Source organism: Babylonia areolata, chromosome 7, assembly GCF_041734735.1.
Source record: "Babylonia areolata isolate BAREFJ2019XMU chromosome 7, ASM4173473v1, whole genome shotgun sequence".
Taxonomy (NCBI): Eukaryota; Metazoa; Mollusca; class Gastropoda; order Neogastropoda; family Buccinidae; genus Babylonia; species Babylonia areolata.
The window spans coordinates 19,687,660-19,703,427 of NC_134882.1; the positions used below are offsets into that span (position 1 = coordinate 19,687,660).

The following is a 15,768-nucleotide window of genomic DNA, read 5'->3' on the forward strand; positions in this document are numbered from 1 at the left end:
TGTCGTGATGAAAAGTATTGCAATACAATACACTGTATACAATACAATACAATGCAATACAACACAGCACAATACAGTATTAACAGCGATATGTTTTTAAATGAATAAAAGAAAGAAAAATAAAAACAACACCAACAACAAATAACAGGAACGCTGCAGAATGAGCAGAAATCGATAATCCCCCCTGAAGTATGAAAAGCCATCGATTTCAAAACTGTGTGATGAAACACGAAATCAACAGAACATACGCTCCTCCCCTCCCCCCCCTCCGCCCCCTCCCCCTCCCCCCCCCTGTCCCCCCTCCCCACAGTCCTAACTGGGTGTTATGTCCTCATGTGAGTGTAAATCCTACATTGTCTCTGTTGTCATCTGTTGCCGGACTGAATTTTCGGCCGCTAACTTTGTGAATCAGTTTCGTCAACTGATTTTCAGCTCCACCTGCTTTTCAGCCAGCCAGCTCATAATATTGTGAATAAGTTCGTGTCTTTTCCGCGGCTGGTTTGATAGCCATAGCAGTGCTTTGGTCAGTCAATATGTCCTCTCGTTTACGGGATGAAAGGAGCAGTGATTGTTGAAACTGTAAAACGTTTATCGTTATTCTGCTCTAAAACTCAGTTTGTATCACACATTGACATAAGCTTACATTTGGGCCAACAGCAAAGTGAGAGCTGTATGATCAATTGTTTTTCTATTGCAGTGGGAAGTTATTTACAGTAAAGTTTAGTCTTTTGTGAAGGACTATGACTAAACTAGGAGGCAAGACTGCACTGACTCTTAGTGCTGTATCCTTTGGGGGGCGGGGGGGTGGGGGGGGGGGGGGGGGGTAGTTGGCCTTTGGTAACCATCCCAATGCCGACTGTCGTAAAACACACTTGGCTGAGAGAGTGGGGATGTAACTTGGGCAAGACACTCACCACAATAATCAAATTCTAGTCCAGATATTTGGGACAGCAGTTGCCTCCTCTGCTGTTCTGATGGTCATAGTCGGGCACGACTGACTATCATACTTTAATTTAAAAACTACGTTTCGTTGTGAAACGTATTTGTCTGTCAAAAACGGACTGTGGGACGTGTCAGTGTATATCTTGTTGACACAGAACACTTTCGCCCACGTGTGTCATGCAATGTGGGACCAGGAATGCTTAAATGATTTGAAAATCGCGGCTTTGGAACAAAGGATCTTTGAGATGATAGACCGAAAACGTGATGTGGTGACTTATCAAAGTCAGAGATGAGCGATACAAATGATTTGTGTAAACTTGTGTCCGTTCGTTCTTTAGTTTAACGTCTTTTCACTGTAAGTGATATTAGACGAGGGCAGGAAAAAAAAATCGAGTGGGAGGAGGAGATTGGGGGGATTACTGTACACGCATGCGAGTATGTGAAAGTGTGTGTGTGTGTGTGTGTGTGTGTGTGTGTGTGTGTGTGTGTGTGTGTGTGTGTGTGTGTGTGTTACATATAGAAAATGATTGACTGAAGTTTTGTTTAAAAAAAAAAAAACCCAAAAAAAACCCATAACAATATAACATATTTCTAATGAAAAACTAACAACTATAGCAGCGAACCAACTGGACTATTTAACAAGGAGTTGAAAAAGTCATGCTTTAGCAATGGACTGCTGAAGATCGTCAACACTGAAGATGATTTCAGTTTAGGGATTTGAGACTTTAACATATCGTAAGTTGGTATATGATCGGCAGTTATGTGAGCACCACAGATGCAAAAAACATTACTGACATATTTTGTCCTAAAACAATTCATTTTCCATCTGCAGATTAGAGAAATAATTTGCCTCTTATGAAAATCATTATGGTAGTGTTTTCCCATGAAACCATACATTTTCTGTATGTTCTTATGTAACTCCGAGTTATTGGTGAGTTTTTCCTCAAACTGAAATTTTGACCGTTGGACTTTTTCTACCATGGTGTAACATTCCTGTAGTGAAAGCGAAATATTTAAATCTAACTCCTTCGTGGAGCTTCTAGCTCCTTTTTTAGCCAAAATGTCAACTTTTTCATTATAGTAAAAACCGCAATGAGAAGGAATCCAGCAAAAGGTTATGTGAGAGCCTCTTAGTAAGAGTTCGTGAATCAAATGGTTAATTTCAATAATGAGTTCATACCTAACCGTTTCTTTTATAAGTTCAATAGCGTGAAGAACTGATTTAGAATCAACACAAAATAGAATCTGAAATATAGTTTTCGGAAAGGATATCATGAAATTTAACACCATTAGAATTGCTATGAGTTCAGCTGTGAAGATGGACTTATGTGGGGGTGTGTGTTTAGACTTTCTTTTAGAGTCTAGTTATGTGCGGTCACATACGGTATTCCCTTCCACCGTCTTAGTAACACACGCGCGCGCGCGCACACACACACACACACACACACACACACACACACACACACACACACAGGGAGCGGAGAGAGAGAGAGAGAGAGAGAGAGAGAGAGAGATGCAGAACCGAAAGTAGACAGCATTCTTCCGCTTCTTCCGAGAACACTAAATCGATGTTCACACACACACGCACACTCACACCACGCCTCGCGCGGGCCAGTTCTGCTGTTGCATGCAGCCGCGCTCTGCTGCAGAATTTGCGCCGTGCCAATAAGCACGCACTGTGCCACTCGCTGCAGCTGTGTCCGAAAATGAATTCTGTTTAGACTTGTCTGAAAAAGGCAGAACGAAACGCGCAGGTGGGGGGAGGGGGCAGTGCATAGGGGGTTGGGGGGTTGGGTTTGGGTTTGGAAGATGAAATGGTTTTGTTATGGCCATACCCGTCACACATCAACGAAAATCAGGAAAGCAATGTACACTGAATTGTTGTTTTTCGAGCTGACAGTTGGTTCTTTCTGGCTTGACAAGGAAATGCGTTCGTGATTCGAGTCAGATTTCAAAACGTCCTTGACATAGGCAGACAACAGCTGACGTCAATCGAGACGGCGGCGCCGCGCGCCCGCACTCTGAGTGATCGCCGGCGCACTGGCGCGACTGTTGTTTGCGGGACAGGAAGTAAAACCTAACACGGATGGCCACTGACACAGACACTAGCACTCAAAACCAGACATCGATTGATTCATCTGAGAGATTGAAGGTCAGTTCAAATCGATATTCTGAAGCTCTGGTATCTGTTTTCCATTGAGGAGGATATTGTTCACAGAGTATACATAGCCCGCTTAGCATTATCTCAACGCAATGTTCATTGTTGGACGAACGGAATGAAGAACAGCATACGTTTTCATTAAAGCGCGGTACGTATGTTTGTCAACAAGCGGGTTGGCAATTTACACTGATAAAGTATCGGGGCCGTATAAACACTGCTGTAAAAATAGGGTGGGTATAACACTACAGACCATCAGTGCTACACAGAGGGGTGTTGTGAGATAATCAGATGAGCCGAGCCAGTTAGAATGAAGAAGAGTTGCTGACATCACAGCTACTCTAAGTATGTTTTCGTCGAAAATGAACACTGTAATGGTTTATTGTCTGTACATAGGTTCAGAAATTCACTGCTCGAAAAAGAAATGAACGAAAACAACAACAACAACAACAAACACTGAACAACAACAACATAAGTAGCCGTTACGCCGTCGGAGCCGTAAGTGAAAGTATGAAGCCCACCGGCATTTTAACATCACACACACACACACACACACACACACACACACACACACACACTGTGGCACAAACACGCACACACACATACTGTACATGATGCTGCTACGGACTGTGTAGCACTACTGAAGATTATATTTGCCTTTATTGTCTTCTTTTCCAGGAACAAACGAATTTTACTACACTAGTGTCGACGGACGGATGTGGGGATCTTTGTAAATTGACAGCCGACATGTAGGCCTAACATCGGCCGCTTTTCATGAGTGAGAGCGAAACTGAGAGGTGGCGTGGGAGGACCGTCCGATTCAGTCGAAAGAGCCGGATAATTAACCCACAGGCTTTCGACTGTTTTCCTTCAGAGAGAGGGGAGGAGTGAGAGGTGAAAGTAAATCTATAATCTATGTTGCATATGGTCAGTCATGGAGGTCGGTTCATATCCAAACAATCCACCGCTGCCGACGCCAAATCTGTGCCGACTGGTGGAGATTCTGTTCAGGAACGTCAGAAGACGAAAACTGCTCTCCGCGGGTCAGGATCTTTGCCACAGCAGCGAGTACGTCAGAAAAGGACACGGTAACTCGGCCTGTGAAACCCCGCGAAAAAGTCCCACGGATAAGAAGGATCCCGGAGATTCCACGACGCAATGTTTCGGGGAAGGGTTTTCGCGCCAGAGAGACCGTTTCGAAGACAGAGGCCTGAGATTCAAAGGGAAAACACCCTCTCAACTCACCCTGACAGAACTGACTGCAGAGTTCCGGGCCCTGACCGTGGCGCAGGAACACGAAAGCAGACGACATTTCGAACAGAAATCGGCAGACGTGAGCTCAGTTCCCAGCCAGTGGTGTAAGTTGAAGGCCGGAGATGCTGAGTTTTTGGCCCTTTTGCCTTCCGAAATGCGGTTGGAGAATGGGGCTGCCAGCATTGGAACTGATCAACTAGGCGCTAAAAATCCAGTCTTCACCGAGCAGATTGTGTCTCAACAGGTGAGACGAAATTGGTATTGACTGACTCACTGAGAGAGAGAGAGAGAGAGAGAGAGAGAGAGAGAGAGAGAGAGAGAGAGAGAGAGAGAGAGTATTTTAATGTCAGGGCTCTGACGCATCTTTTTCTCATGTTAGAGAGAGAGAGTGTGTGAAAAACTAATAAAATTGAATGACCCGGTTTATTGATTTGGCTTACGGCCCATGTCAATGGTGTGTGTGTGTGTGTGTGTGTGTGTGTGTGTGTGTGTGTGAAAGAGAAAGAGAGAGATTTACGAATTTTCTCTTCAGATCATATATATAATATAATATATATATATAAACTATATTAATGGTCTTTGAAATAAGATTGCTGTCAGTCTCAGCACCGAGATTTGCGTCATGATCTGAAACGAAGTCCTTTCCATCCATCTGCTCAAGGAAAAAAATCCACATGCTCAAATGACACGCACATGCTGACACACACAAGCACACAAGCAAGCAGCATGCACGCATGTCCACACACTCACACAAACTTCCATACATACACAAACACGCATGCACACACATCACACACACAATCGCACACACTCGCACATACAGACACACACACATACTACACGGACGTAACCATATGCTAACACACACACACACACACACACACACACACACACTCACACACACACACACACACACTCACACATACAGACACACAGACACAGTCACACACACACACACACACACTCACACGTACAGTAGACACACACACACACACACACTACACGGACGTAACCATATGCTAACATTCACACACACACACACACACACACACACACACACACACACATCACACACACTGACATATGGAGAGAGAGAGAGAGAGAGAGAGGTGGATTAAAAATGATGACACAGCATAATTATGTGCATGGGCTTGTTGCATGTGCTTGTAATGTGTGTGTGTGTGTGTGTGCGTGCGTGCGCGTGTGTGTTGTGCTGATGTGTGTGCGTACGTGCGTGTACTGATGTGTGTGTGTGTGCGCGCGTGTGTGTGTGTGTTGATGTGTGTGTGCGTGTGTGCACGCGCGCTGTTTCCAACGTGTTGGGTGTCTTCTTCAGAAAACATCCGCAGGTGAGACACGAACAGCTACAACAGCTTCATCCCCTGACGGATCCCTTGCAGAGGTGACCCCGCCTGTCAGATGGACCGTACTGGCTCAGCAGGAGGCGGTGTCGAGGCTTGCAGGTCGTCCCTTTGTGAAGGCTGACCCATCGCCCGTCACCGCCACCCCCGCGACTTTGGCTCCCTCCGTGCCGACTCCTCAGCTGGTAAACAGAGCTGATGATGATGATAAATGACGATGACGACGACGACAACGATGATGATAGTGATGGTGATGATACTGATGATGATGACGTTATGATGACATACTATATAACACTACTTCTGCTACTGCTGCTACAACAATAACAACTACAACTACTACAACTACTAGTACTACTAATGATGATTGATGATGATAATAATAATAATAATAATAATAATAATAATAAATCACAATACTAATAATACTAATGATGATGGATACTTATAATGGATAATGGATACTCTATATAGAAAACTGTTCAATATGCTTTACAAAACACATAATATTATACGAAACACATTGCATCAGTAATGCACGAGCGCTAGAATGCACCTAGTAAACTGCACACAGACAATACGTACCCACACACATACAGTCAAACATACATAGACTGAATACAAAACTACACGGGCACACACACATACACACACACACACACACACACATTCGTACATGTATGCATATGTGAACACATGCATACACGCTTAATATATTTTAACACCGCAACGAAACCTGTTGCTTAGAGAAGAGATGAGTATTGACGTCACATTTCAAAGGAATTGTAGTTTCTTTCTGTCTCGTTGTGTGTAAGAATCTGTGTGCGTGCGCGCGCGCGCGCGCTTGTGTGTGTGTGTGTGTGTGTGTGTGTGTGTGTGTGTGTGTGTGTGTGTGTGATTCACATAAATCCTCTTGATCGTTTTTAAGTGGGTGCAGTATATTGTATAACAACGTTTTTTTTTAAAATGGATACATATACCTATGTGAGTTATGCATGTGTATTTGTGTTGCATGTATATGAATAATGTGGGGGTTGTGTGTGTGTGTGTGTGTGTGTGTGTGTGTGTGTGTGTGTGTGTGTGTGTGTGTGTGTGTGTTCTTTGATTTCACGTCTTTTCTTTAAGAGTGATATAAGACGAGCGAGTGTGTGTGTGTGTGGTTCCCTTCTGAAAGATGACCAATCGGCCATCACGAACTTGAGTGCGTGTGTGTGTCTGTGTGTGTGTCTGTGTGTGTGTCTTGTGTGTGTGTGTGTCTGTGTCTGTGTCTCTGTGTGTCTCTGTCTGCCTGAGTGTGTGTCTATGGGTATGTCCGTGTCTCTGTGTGTCTGTCTCTCTCTGTCTGTCTGTCTGTGTGTAACGCCAGCCTCCCTCAGTGTCTTTCTTCCAGATGTGGGTGAGGCTGCCCAACAACCAGCTTGTGCTGGCCCAAGTGCCCGCTCCAGCGCCAGGCATCGCGGCGCCCGTGCACACCCATCTGAGCTCCTCCACTCACCCCCGTGTCGCTGCTGCCTCCACCGCAACTGCTGCTGTGTCACCTGCTGCATCACCTGCTCCCTTGACTTCAGAGACGGTGAGCTGGGCAAAGCTGGCAGCTGTCTCACCTGAAGAACAGAAACAGGTGCGTGTGTGCGTGCGTGCGTGTTGTGTGTGTGTGTGTGTGTGTGTGTGTGTGTGTGTGTGATGTGTGTTTGTGTGTGTCCTGTTTTGTGTTGTGTTGTGTAAATGTTGTGTGTATGTGTTGTGTTAATGTTGTGTGTGTGTGTGTGTGTGTGTGTGTGTGTGTGTGTTGTGTGTGTGTGTGTTTGTTGTTTGTTATATGTGTGTGTTGTTTGGTATATGTGTTTGTATGTTGTGATGTCTTCTGTGTGTGTGTGTGTTTGTGTGTTGTGTGTGTGTGTGTGTTATGTGTGTGTGTGTGTGTGCTGCTTTGTGTTGTGTTGTGTTAATGTTGTGTGTGTGTGTTGTGTTGTATTGTGTTAATGTTGTGTGTGTGCGTGTGTGTGTGTGTGTGTGTGTGTGTGTGTGTGTGTGTGTGTGTGTGTGTTTGCGTCCCTGAAGAACAGAAGCAGGTGTGTGTGTGTGTTTGTGTGTGTGTGTGTGTGTTGTGTGTGTGTTGTTTGTTCTCTGTGTGTGTGTGTGTGTGTGTGTGTGTGTGTGTGTGTTTGCGTCCCTGAAGAACAGAAGCAGGTGTGTGTGTGTGTGTGTGTGTGTGTGTGTGTGTGTGTTTGTTGTGTGTGTGTTGTTCGTTCTCTGTGTGTGTGTGTGTGTGTGTGTGTTGTGTGTGTGTGTGTGATTGTGAGTGTGTGTGTGTGTGTGCACCGCTGAAGAACAGAAGCAGGTAGGTGTGTGTGTGTGTGTGTGTGTGTGTGTGTGTGAGCATGTCTGTCTGTGTCTGCGTGTATGTGTGTAACGCCTACCTCCCTCTTCGTCTTTCTTGCAGGTGTGGGTGAGGCTGCCCAACAACCAGCTTGTGCTGGCCCAAGTGCCCGTTCCGGAGCCAGGCATCACAACGCCCGTGCAAACCCATCTGAGGTCCACCCCTTCTCCTGTTGCTGCTGTTCCCGCTGCTGCTGGGTCACCTGTCTCCCCGGTCCATGAGAGGACCAGCTGGGCAAAGCTGGCAGCTGTCTCACCTGAAGAGCACAAGCAGGTGTGTGTGTGTGTGTGTGTGTGTGTGTGTGTGTGTGTGTGTTATCTTCAGTTTAACGTCTATTCACTATAAGTGTTTTTAGACGGAAAGGAGTAAAGTAGTGGAAAAAGGAAAGGGAATGCATGTCAATATTAGTGTAAAAAAGTGTTCATGTTATGTATCAGAGGAAAAGTATATTATAAGAAAAAGTCTAAAGAGATTGTGGTGTGTATTGAATGAGATGTCATGGGAAGGAGAATATGTATATGCATATCAGCAAGTATTAACCTACAACAATGTAAATATAGATAACAACATTACTTATAATACATCAAAGGAGGATACCAGCTGGACTGGAGTTTAAAATTTCTGAAAACATTCTAAGCAATGAATAATCATTCAAAATCTTTTCGGTGGCTAATGAAATATTGGAAGAAAAGTCATCAACTACATCTTTGGAATTAACTGTCTTATGCTCGGACAATGAATGAGTAGATGGCTTACGGTTATTTGCTTATCGCATATACATTTTATATTTTGTTCATCGTTTTTAAGTGGGTGCAGTATATTGTATAACAACAGTTTTTTTTTCAATGGATACATATACCTATATGTGAGTTATGCATGTGTATTTGTGTTGCATGTATATGAATAATGTGGGGATTGTGTGTGTGTGTGTGTGTGTGTGTGTGTGTGTGTGTTCTTTGATTTCACGTCTTTTCTTTAAGAGTGATATAAGACGAGCGAGTGTGTGTGTGTGTGTGTCTGTGTGTGTGTGTGTGTGTGTGGTTCCCTTCTGAAAGATGACCAATCGGCCATCACGAACTTGAGTGCGTGTGTGTGTCTGTGTGTGTGTGTGTGTGTGTGTGTGTGTGTGTGTGTGTGTGTGTGTGTGTTTTTCTTGTGTGTGTCTGTCTGTGTCTGTGTCTCTGTCTGCCTGAGTGTGTGTCTATGGGTATGTCCGTGTCTCTGTGTGTCTGTCTCTCTCTGTCTGTCTGTCTGTGTGTAACGCCAGCCTCCCTCAGTGTCTTTCTTCCAGATGTGGGTGAGGCTGCCCAACAACCAGCTTGTGCTGGCCCAAGTGCCCGCTCCAGCGCTAGGCATCGCGGCGCCCGTGCACACCCATCTGAGCTCCTCCACTCACCCCCCTGTCGCTGCTGCCTCCACCGCAACTGCTGCTGTGTCACCTGCTGCATCACCTGCTCCCTTGACTTCAGAGACGGTAAGCTGGCAGCTGTCTCACCTGAAGAACAGAAACAGGTGCGTGTGTGCGTGCGTGCGTGCGTGTTGTGTGTGTGTGTGTGTGTGTGTGTGTGTGTGTGTGTGTGTGATGTGTGTTTGTGTGTGTCCTGTTTTGTGTTGTGTTGTGTAAATGTTGTGTGTATGTGTTGTGTTAATGTTGTGTGTGTGTGTGTGTGTGTGTGTGTGTGTGTGTGTGTGTGTGTTTGTTGTTTGTTATATGTGTGTGTTGTTTGGTATATGTGTTTGTGTGTTGTGATGTCTTCTGTGTGTGTTTGTGTGTTGTGTGTGTGTGTGTGTGTGTGTGTGTTATGTGTGTGTGTGTGTGTGTGTGTGCTGCTTTGTGTTGTGTTAATGTTGTGTGTGTGTGTTGTGTTGTATTGTGTTAATGTTGTGTGTGTGCGTGTGTGTGTGTGTGTGTGTGTGTGTGTTGTGTGTGTGTGTGTGTGTGTTTGCGTCCCTGAAGAACAGAAGCAGGTGTGTGTGTGTGTGTGTGTGTGTGTGTCTGTGTGTGTGTGTGTGTGTTGTGTGTGTGTTGTTTGTTCTCTGTGTGTGTGTGTGTGTTGTGTGTGTGTGTGTGATTGTGAGTGTGTGTGTGTGCACCGCTGAAGAACAGAAGCAGGTGTGTGTGTGTGTGTGTGTGCGCCGCTGTGGGAATGTCAGGCCAGTGAAACTAGCGTTTGTGTGTGTGTGTGTGTGTGTGTGAGCATGTCTGTCTGTGTCTGCGTGTATGTGTGTAACGCCTACCTCCCTCTTCGTCTTTCTTGCAGGTGTGGGTGAGGCTGCCCAACAACCAGCTTGTGCTGGCCCAAGTGCCCGTTCCGGAGCCAGGCATCACAACGCCCGTGCAAACCCATCTGAGCTCCACCCCTTCTCCTGTTGCTGCTGCTGGGTCACCCGTCTCCCCGGTCCATGAGAGGACCAGCTGGACAAAGCTGGCAGCTGTCTCACCTGAAGAGCACAAGCAGGTGTGTGTGTGTGTGTGTGTCAAGTCAAGTCAAGTCAAGTCAAGTCAAGATTTTATTTCATGATGGTAAATTGAATAAGCAACAATTGCTTTTTTACATCGTGTGTGTGTGTGTGTGTGTGTGTGTGTGTGTGTGTGTGTGTGCTGACTGTCCTAAAACCCTCTTGGCCGAGAGAGTGGGGATGTAACTTGGGCAAGACACTCTCCACTGTAATCAAATTCTAGCCCAGACAGTCGGGGCAGCAGTTACCTCCTCTGCTGTTCTGATTATCATAGTCGAAAACGACTGACTATCATCACATGCCAGGATACAAAGGGGCGATTACCCCAGCACCGTTCTTGTCCACAGATGATCGGGGAGCGTCTGTACCCGCAGATCCAGCAGATGTACCCGGGTCTGACGAAGAAGATCACAGGGATGCTGTTGGAGCTGGACAACAAGGAGCTGCTGAGGCTTCTGGGCTCACCCGAGATGCTGAGGAGCCGGGTGGACGAGGCCGTCAACGTTCTTCATGATCAAGAGCCTCTGACCACGGAGGTGTTCGGTGCTCACGAACATAAACAGGTGAGTTCCTTCCTCCTCTTTTCTTTCCACCTGAGAGAACACTTATTTTATTTTAAAACACACACAATGGTCCTTCATAAAGATTCTCATTTAGTCAGAAACGTACTGAGCCAATCTCTCTCTCTCTCTCTCTCTCTCTCTCTCTCTGACGAACAGAAACGTGTGAATTCTTCTGCCCCCCCCCCCTCCACTTTGTTCCCCTCTTATTCTCAACAACTGATTTATTATTTTCAAACCCACTGAGTCACCTTTGATAAAAATTCTCTCCTTAGGCAGAAACGTAATGAACCAGTGAACCAACGTCTCACACTGAGGGACGATGTGGGGGATTATTTATGATTGTGGCGTATGAGACCCTACGAGAAGGAAGGGTAGTTTAATTTACTGGATGAATTTAATCAGACCAAGGCTTGAAATAGAATTAAAACAACACGCGCACACACACACACACACACACACACACACACACACACACACACGCTTTTTTTTTCTCTCTCTCCCTCCCTCCCTCCTTTTCCTTTCTTGCTCTCATTCTGCCCATCGTGGCTCCCTCTTCTGAACCAACAGTTGTGCCTCTTTTGCTCCAGATTCTGGGAGAGCGCCTGTTCCCCAAGGTGCAGCGCCTGTACCCCGAATTCGCCGGGAAGATCACGGGCATGCTGCTGGAACTCGATAACCTGGAGCTGCTTCGGCTGCTGGAGGACCACCATCTGCTGAAAGACAGAGCGGAAGAGGCTTGGGCTTTGTTTTGGGCTGTGCAGCATGGCGCTCTTCAGAAGGAGAAAGAGGAGATTTCACCGATTCGCGTTCCGGGGAAGAAATCTCTGACGAATGGAAAAGAAACACTGACAAGTGGGGATCCCAAAGGAACTCGGCCGCCATCTGGGAATCCCTCCAGAACACAGTCTTGTCCATCGGGAGCACAGCCTCGGGATATATCTATGGTCCTCTCACTGACCACAGAGAAAGGGCCGGTGTCTGAACACGGACTGGCGCCGCAAGAGTCAAGTGAGGATGCTTTGGGAACGGAGGATCGAACTGAAGAAGTTCTTCTAGAAGCTGTGTCGTTGACGGGTAATGAACCGTCGCAGACCGTGGATGTTTCAGGAGCAGGATTACCATGGAAGAACGCCGCCGGAAAAGAATCACCAACTGGAGCTGTTTCCGGAACACGGCCAGTGATGAGTGACGGACTGGGAAATCCTCTGGTGACAGGTGATTTTCCGGGAACGAAGCTGCCGACTGGAGATGTTCCAGACGACCACTTACTGACAGACAGTGGTGTTGAAAAACAGACGGTGATCGATGCTGTTCCAGAACGTTCCCAGACTGGGGGTGCTGCGGAAACACAGTCGATGGAAACAACCCCAGGTTTACGATCGTTGAACAAGAACGGTCTGGAAACAGAGTTCCTGACTGATATCACGTATCCGAGAAAGTGCTGTCCATCTGAGAGTGATGTGCCGAAGCAATCCCGTGCAAAGAATCTCTCAGGAGAAAGGACACTGTTTGATGACTCGACAACACAGTCACTGACTGGAAACGTTGGATCCGGACACGCTCAGAAACAGGAAGAACAGCCTTCTTCAGCGGATGGTCTGGGAAAGCAGGGGCCAGCTGAAAACGTTCTGAAGCAACGGGTTTCGGGAAGACCGCTCACGAAACAAGATCTTTCTGGCCACCAGTCCTTGACCTGTAACATTCCAGATAGTTTTCTGCTGACCATGGACACTCGAGGAATTCAGCCATCGACCAACGTGGAGAACGTCTCGTGGGAACAACTGCAGACCGAAGATGTTGCGGATACTCTGGCACTGCTTGGGGATACTCTGGAAAACACACCGAAGGCATTGGACAAGCAGTCTACGAATGATGATGATGTTCCATTGCCCGCCCTTCCTCCAGAGCTACAGAAAGAGGTCGGTGAATCATTTAATTTATTAGTTCAGCATTGACAGGATTCGAACCTATAATTCTTCTTCAGCGGACCAGATATGTAGGAGGAGAATAAAATGTAAATCTACTTCTTGTTTCATTGTATGTACTCATAGTTAGGTACATCCCAGTCTCTGTTTAATCCTTTGCTGAGGTATTACATCAATATATAAGAAAGAAGAAAAGGAGAATAATCACGTAAACGCGTAATTCCTAACGTAAAGACCTGAACGGAAATACCTCATCCCCAGGGTATTTCTGGTTTATGTCCCTGTGTGTGGATGTAATTACGTTACTCACAGCCTCCACCCTAATTCTCTTTGAGCACCGTCCATCTATCCCGTTTCCATCAACTCACCATACAGCTCGTTCCCGTCTCTCCCACATTTTTATCTATTCGCTTTTAAAGGACAATTTTCAAATGTGAAAATGAATATTCTAACCAGATGTCTACAATCACTAGTAGGCTACCCCCCGCAGATGGAGTATGACTGCCTAATTAGCAGGGGTAAGAACGGTCACACACGTAAAAGCCCACTCGTGTATACGAGTGAACGTGGGAGACGCAGCCCACGAACGAAGAAGAAGAAGAAGAAGACCAGTAGTGTATATTTGACGGGACTTTAAACAGATTTCCTCCTCCTATTCATTCAGCCAACAGGCGGTGGTGCGCACACTGACACCACCTGATAAGGCGAGGAGTTTTTTTTATTTTACAAATTTCACCACCATCACGTATTCTGCTTACTTCAGGATCTCAGAGAGCAGCTAGTGGCCGTGGTGGAGCGTCTGTGCCCGGGCCTGGGCAGCGAGGTCAGCCACATCCTTCTGTTGAAGCACCAGGACCCCAGAGAGATCGTGACCATGATGGGCAACACGGACACCCTCAAGTCCAAGGTGGGCGAGGCTGTGTCCCTGCTTCAGGCCCAGAGAGTGCAGCAGCAGTGGACCGCGGCACAACAGGAAGCAGCACTGCTGCAGCAGCAGCAACAACAACAGAAACAGGTTGGTTGTGTGTGTGTGTGTGTGTGTGTGTGTGTGTGTGTGTGTGTGTGTGTGTGTTGTGTTTTGTTCTTGTTATTACTGCTTAGTTAGCTGTTGCCATGGTAGTCTGGCTGGGCTGCTGGTTTGTTGAAAGGATAGTCAACTTTTCAGTTTTGGTTTGTTGGTTGGACAGTAATTTAGTGATGGGCGGTTCTGGAAGAAAGAAAAAGCAACAACACCACAACAGAAAAGAATGTGCAAACACACACACACACACACACACACACACACACACAACAACAAAAACAAACAAACACCAGAAAGACAAAGAAACAACAAAAAGGAAAAGTCAATCGCCGTTGGTCCTGTGCAAAGATTTCAGACAACAGCAGATGCAAATCAGACCAGATGTTTAAACTGTTATGAATGATGCATGTATGTATATGGGAGATAACCAAGTGCTTGTTGCCAGTGGTACATGTGTGTATGGGAGATAGTCAAGTACTTGTTACTAGTAGTACATATGTGTAGGTGTGAGATAACCAAATAGATGTTACTAGTGGTACATATGTGTAGGTGGGAAATAACCAATAAATGGTACATGTGTGTGTGTGGGAAATAACCAAATACAACATACTTGTTAATGGGAGATAACAAAAGAATGGTACATGTGTGTATGTGGGAAATAACCAAATACATGTTACCAATGGTACATACTTGTATATGGGAGATAACCAATGAATGGTACATGTGTGTATGTGGGAAATAACCAAATACATGTTACCAATGGTACATACTTGTATATGGGAGATAACCAATGAATGGTACATGTGTGTATGTGGGAAATAACCAAATACTTGGATCCCGACTGTCGGCGATCAGCGAGGAAGCCAGATCGACCTGTTGCATTCAGTCCATGACTTTTTCCTCCAAAGCCACAACCGCCACAGGAGCACATCACCCCTTGACTCAGGAGCCTTGTTGAAATCAGAACAGCACGAATTCTTAGAGCAATTACTATTTTTTACAGATACTACTTTTTTCCTCTAATCTTTTTGTGCTGATTTTGCTACACAAAACGAGGAAGAATTTCAAATAAATAAAGGTGACACACCCTGATCTGTAAACTCAGTGTCTCATGTTTCAGCCCTTCACTGAAGAGGCATCGTCGTCATCAGCAGTGAAAGGGTTAACGGGTAAGTCTGCACACCAGCCACCATTCCCACGTCTTAGTTCTATGTATGTTCCAGATGCTGGGAGAACGCCTGTTCTCTCTGATCCAGCCAGCCTACCCCAAGCTGGCGGTTCAGATCACAGGCCTGCTGATGGAGAGGGACAGCAGTCAGCTGCTTCAGATGCTGCAGTGGCCGCAGCTACTGAGTCACGGCGTGGGGGAGGCGGTGGCCACACTGCAGGCGCACCTGCTTAAAGGGCCCCTCAACGCCGATCTGCTCGACCTCTTTCCTGCTGCGATACACAAACAGGTTCGGTCGTTGTTTGTCACACACTGTGGTTGATTTTAATAAGTCGTTTTGTGAAATCACCGGATATCTTGCCTTGCTATGTGGCATGTGAGATGACGTAAGTTTAATGAACGGTTGTTTCACGTTAAAGAGATCTTGTTTGGGGCGTTTTCTTTCGCCGTCTGCATGTATGATAAAAGTATGCTGTGTCAGAATCCAATTCTGAAGGCATGAATATTTAGCCTACATAAATTGAAAATGGCTTGGT

General features: G+C 46.0%; 2 protein-coding genes across 6 annotated transcripts in view; one reads left to right on the plus strand and one right to left on the minus strand.

Annotated features, from left to right (window-relative positions):
- LOC143283797 (uncharacterized) overlaps window positions 1-3,627 on the minus strand; it is a 23,755-nt gene extending 20,128 nt beyond the window's left edge. The window contains exons 1-2 of the mRNA XM_076590168.1: window positions 3,622-3,627; window positions 2,537-2,636 (exon numbers count right to left, since the gene is read on the minus strand). Coding sequence (XP_076446283.1) covers window positions 2,537-2,636; window positions 3,622-3,627 — 106 coding nt within the window. The remainder of the gene's footprint in view (window positions 1-2,536; window positions 2,637-3,621) is intronic.
- Window positions 2,776-15,768, plus strand: part of LOC143283779 (uncharacterized) — a 26,708-nt gene continuing 13,715 nt past the window's right edge. For 2 of the 5 annotated variants that reach the window (XM_076590139.1, XM_076590140.1), the window contains exons 1-11: window positions 2,776-3,094; window positions 3,779-4,598; window positions 5,691-5,900; window positions 7,106-7,336; window positions 8,159-8,368; window positions 9,387-9,569; window positions 10,357-10,554; window positions 10,903-11,118; window positions 11,706-13,037; window positions 13,807-14,058; window positions 15,288-15,521. In XM_076590139.1, coding sequence (XP_076446254.1) covers window positions 4,035-4,598; window positions 5,691-5,900; window positions 7,106-7,336; window positions 8,159-8,368; window positions 9,387-9,569; window positions 10,357-10,554; window positions 10,903-11,118; window positions 11,706-13,037; window positions 13,807-14,058; window positions 15,288-15,521 — 3,630 coding nt within the window. In that variant the 5' untranslated portion in view covers window positions 2,776-3,094; window positions 3,779-4,034. Of the gene's footprint in view, window positions 3,095-3,778; window positions 4,599-5,690; window positions 5,901-6,840; window positions 7,337-8,158; window positions 8,369-9,386; window positions 9,570-10,356; window positions 10,555-10,902; window positions 11,119-11,705; window positions 13,038-13,806; window positions 14,059-15,287; window positions 15,522-15,768 lie in introns of those variants that run through there. The other 3 variants (XM_076590141.1, XM_076590142.1, XM_076590143.1) reach the window with 3 other exon arrangements.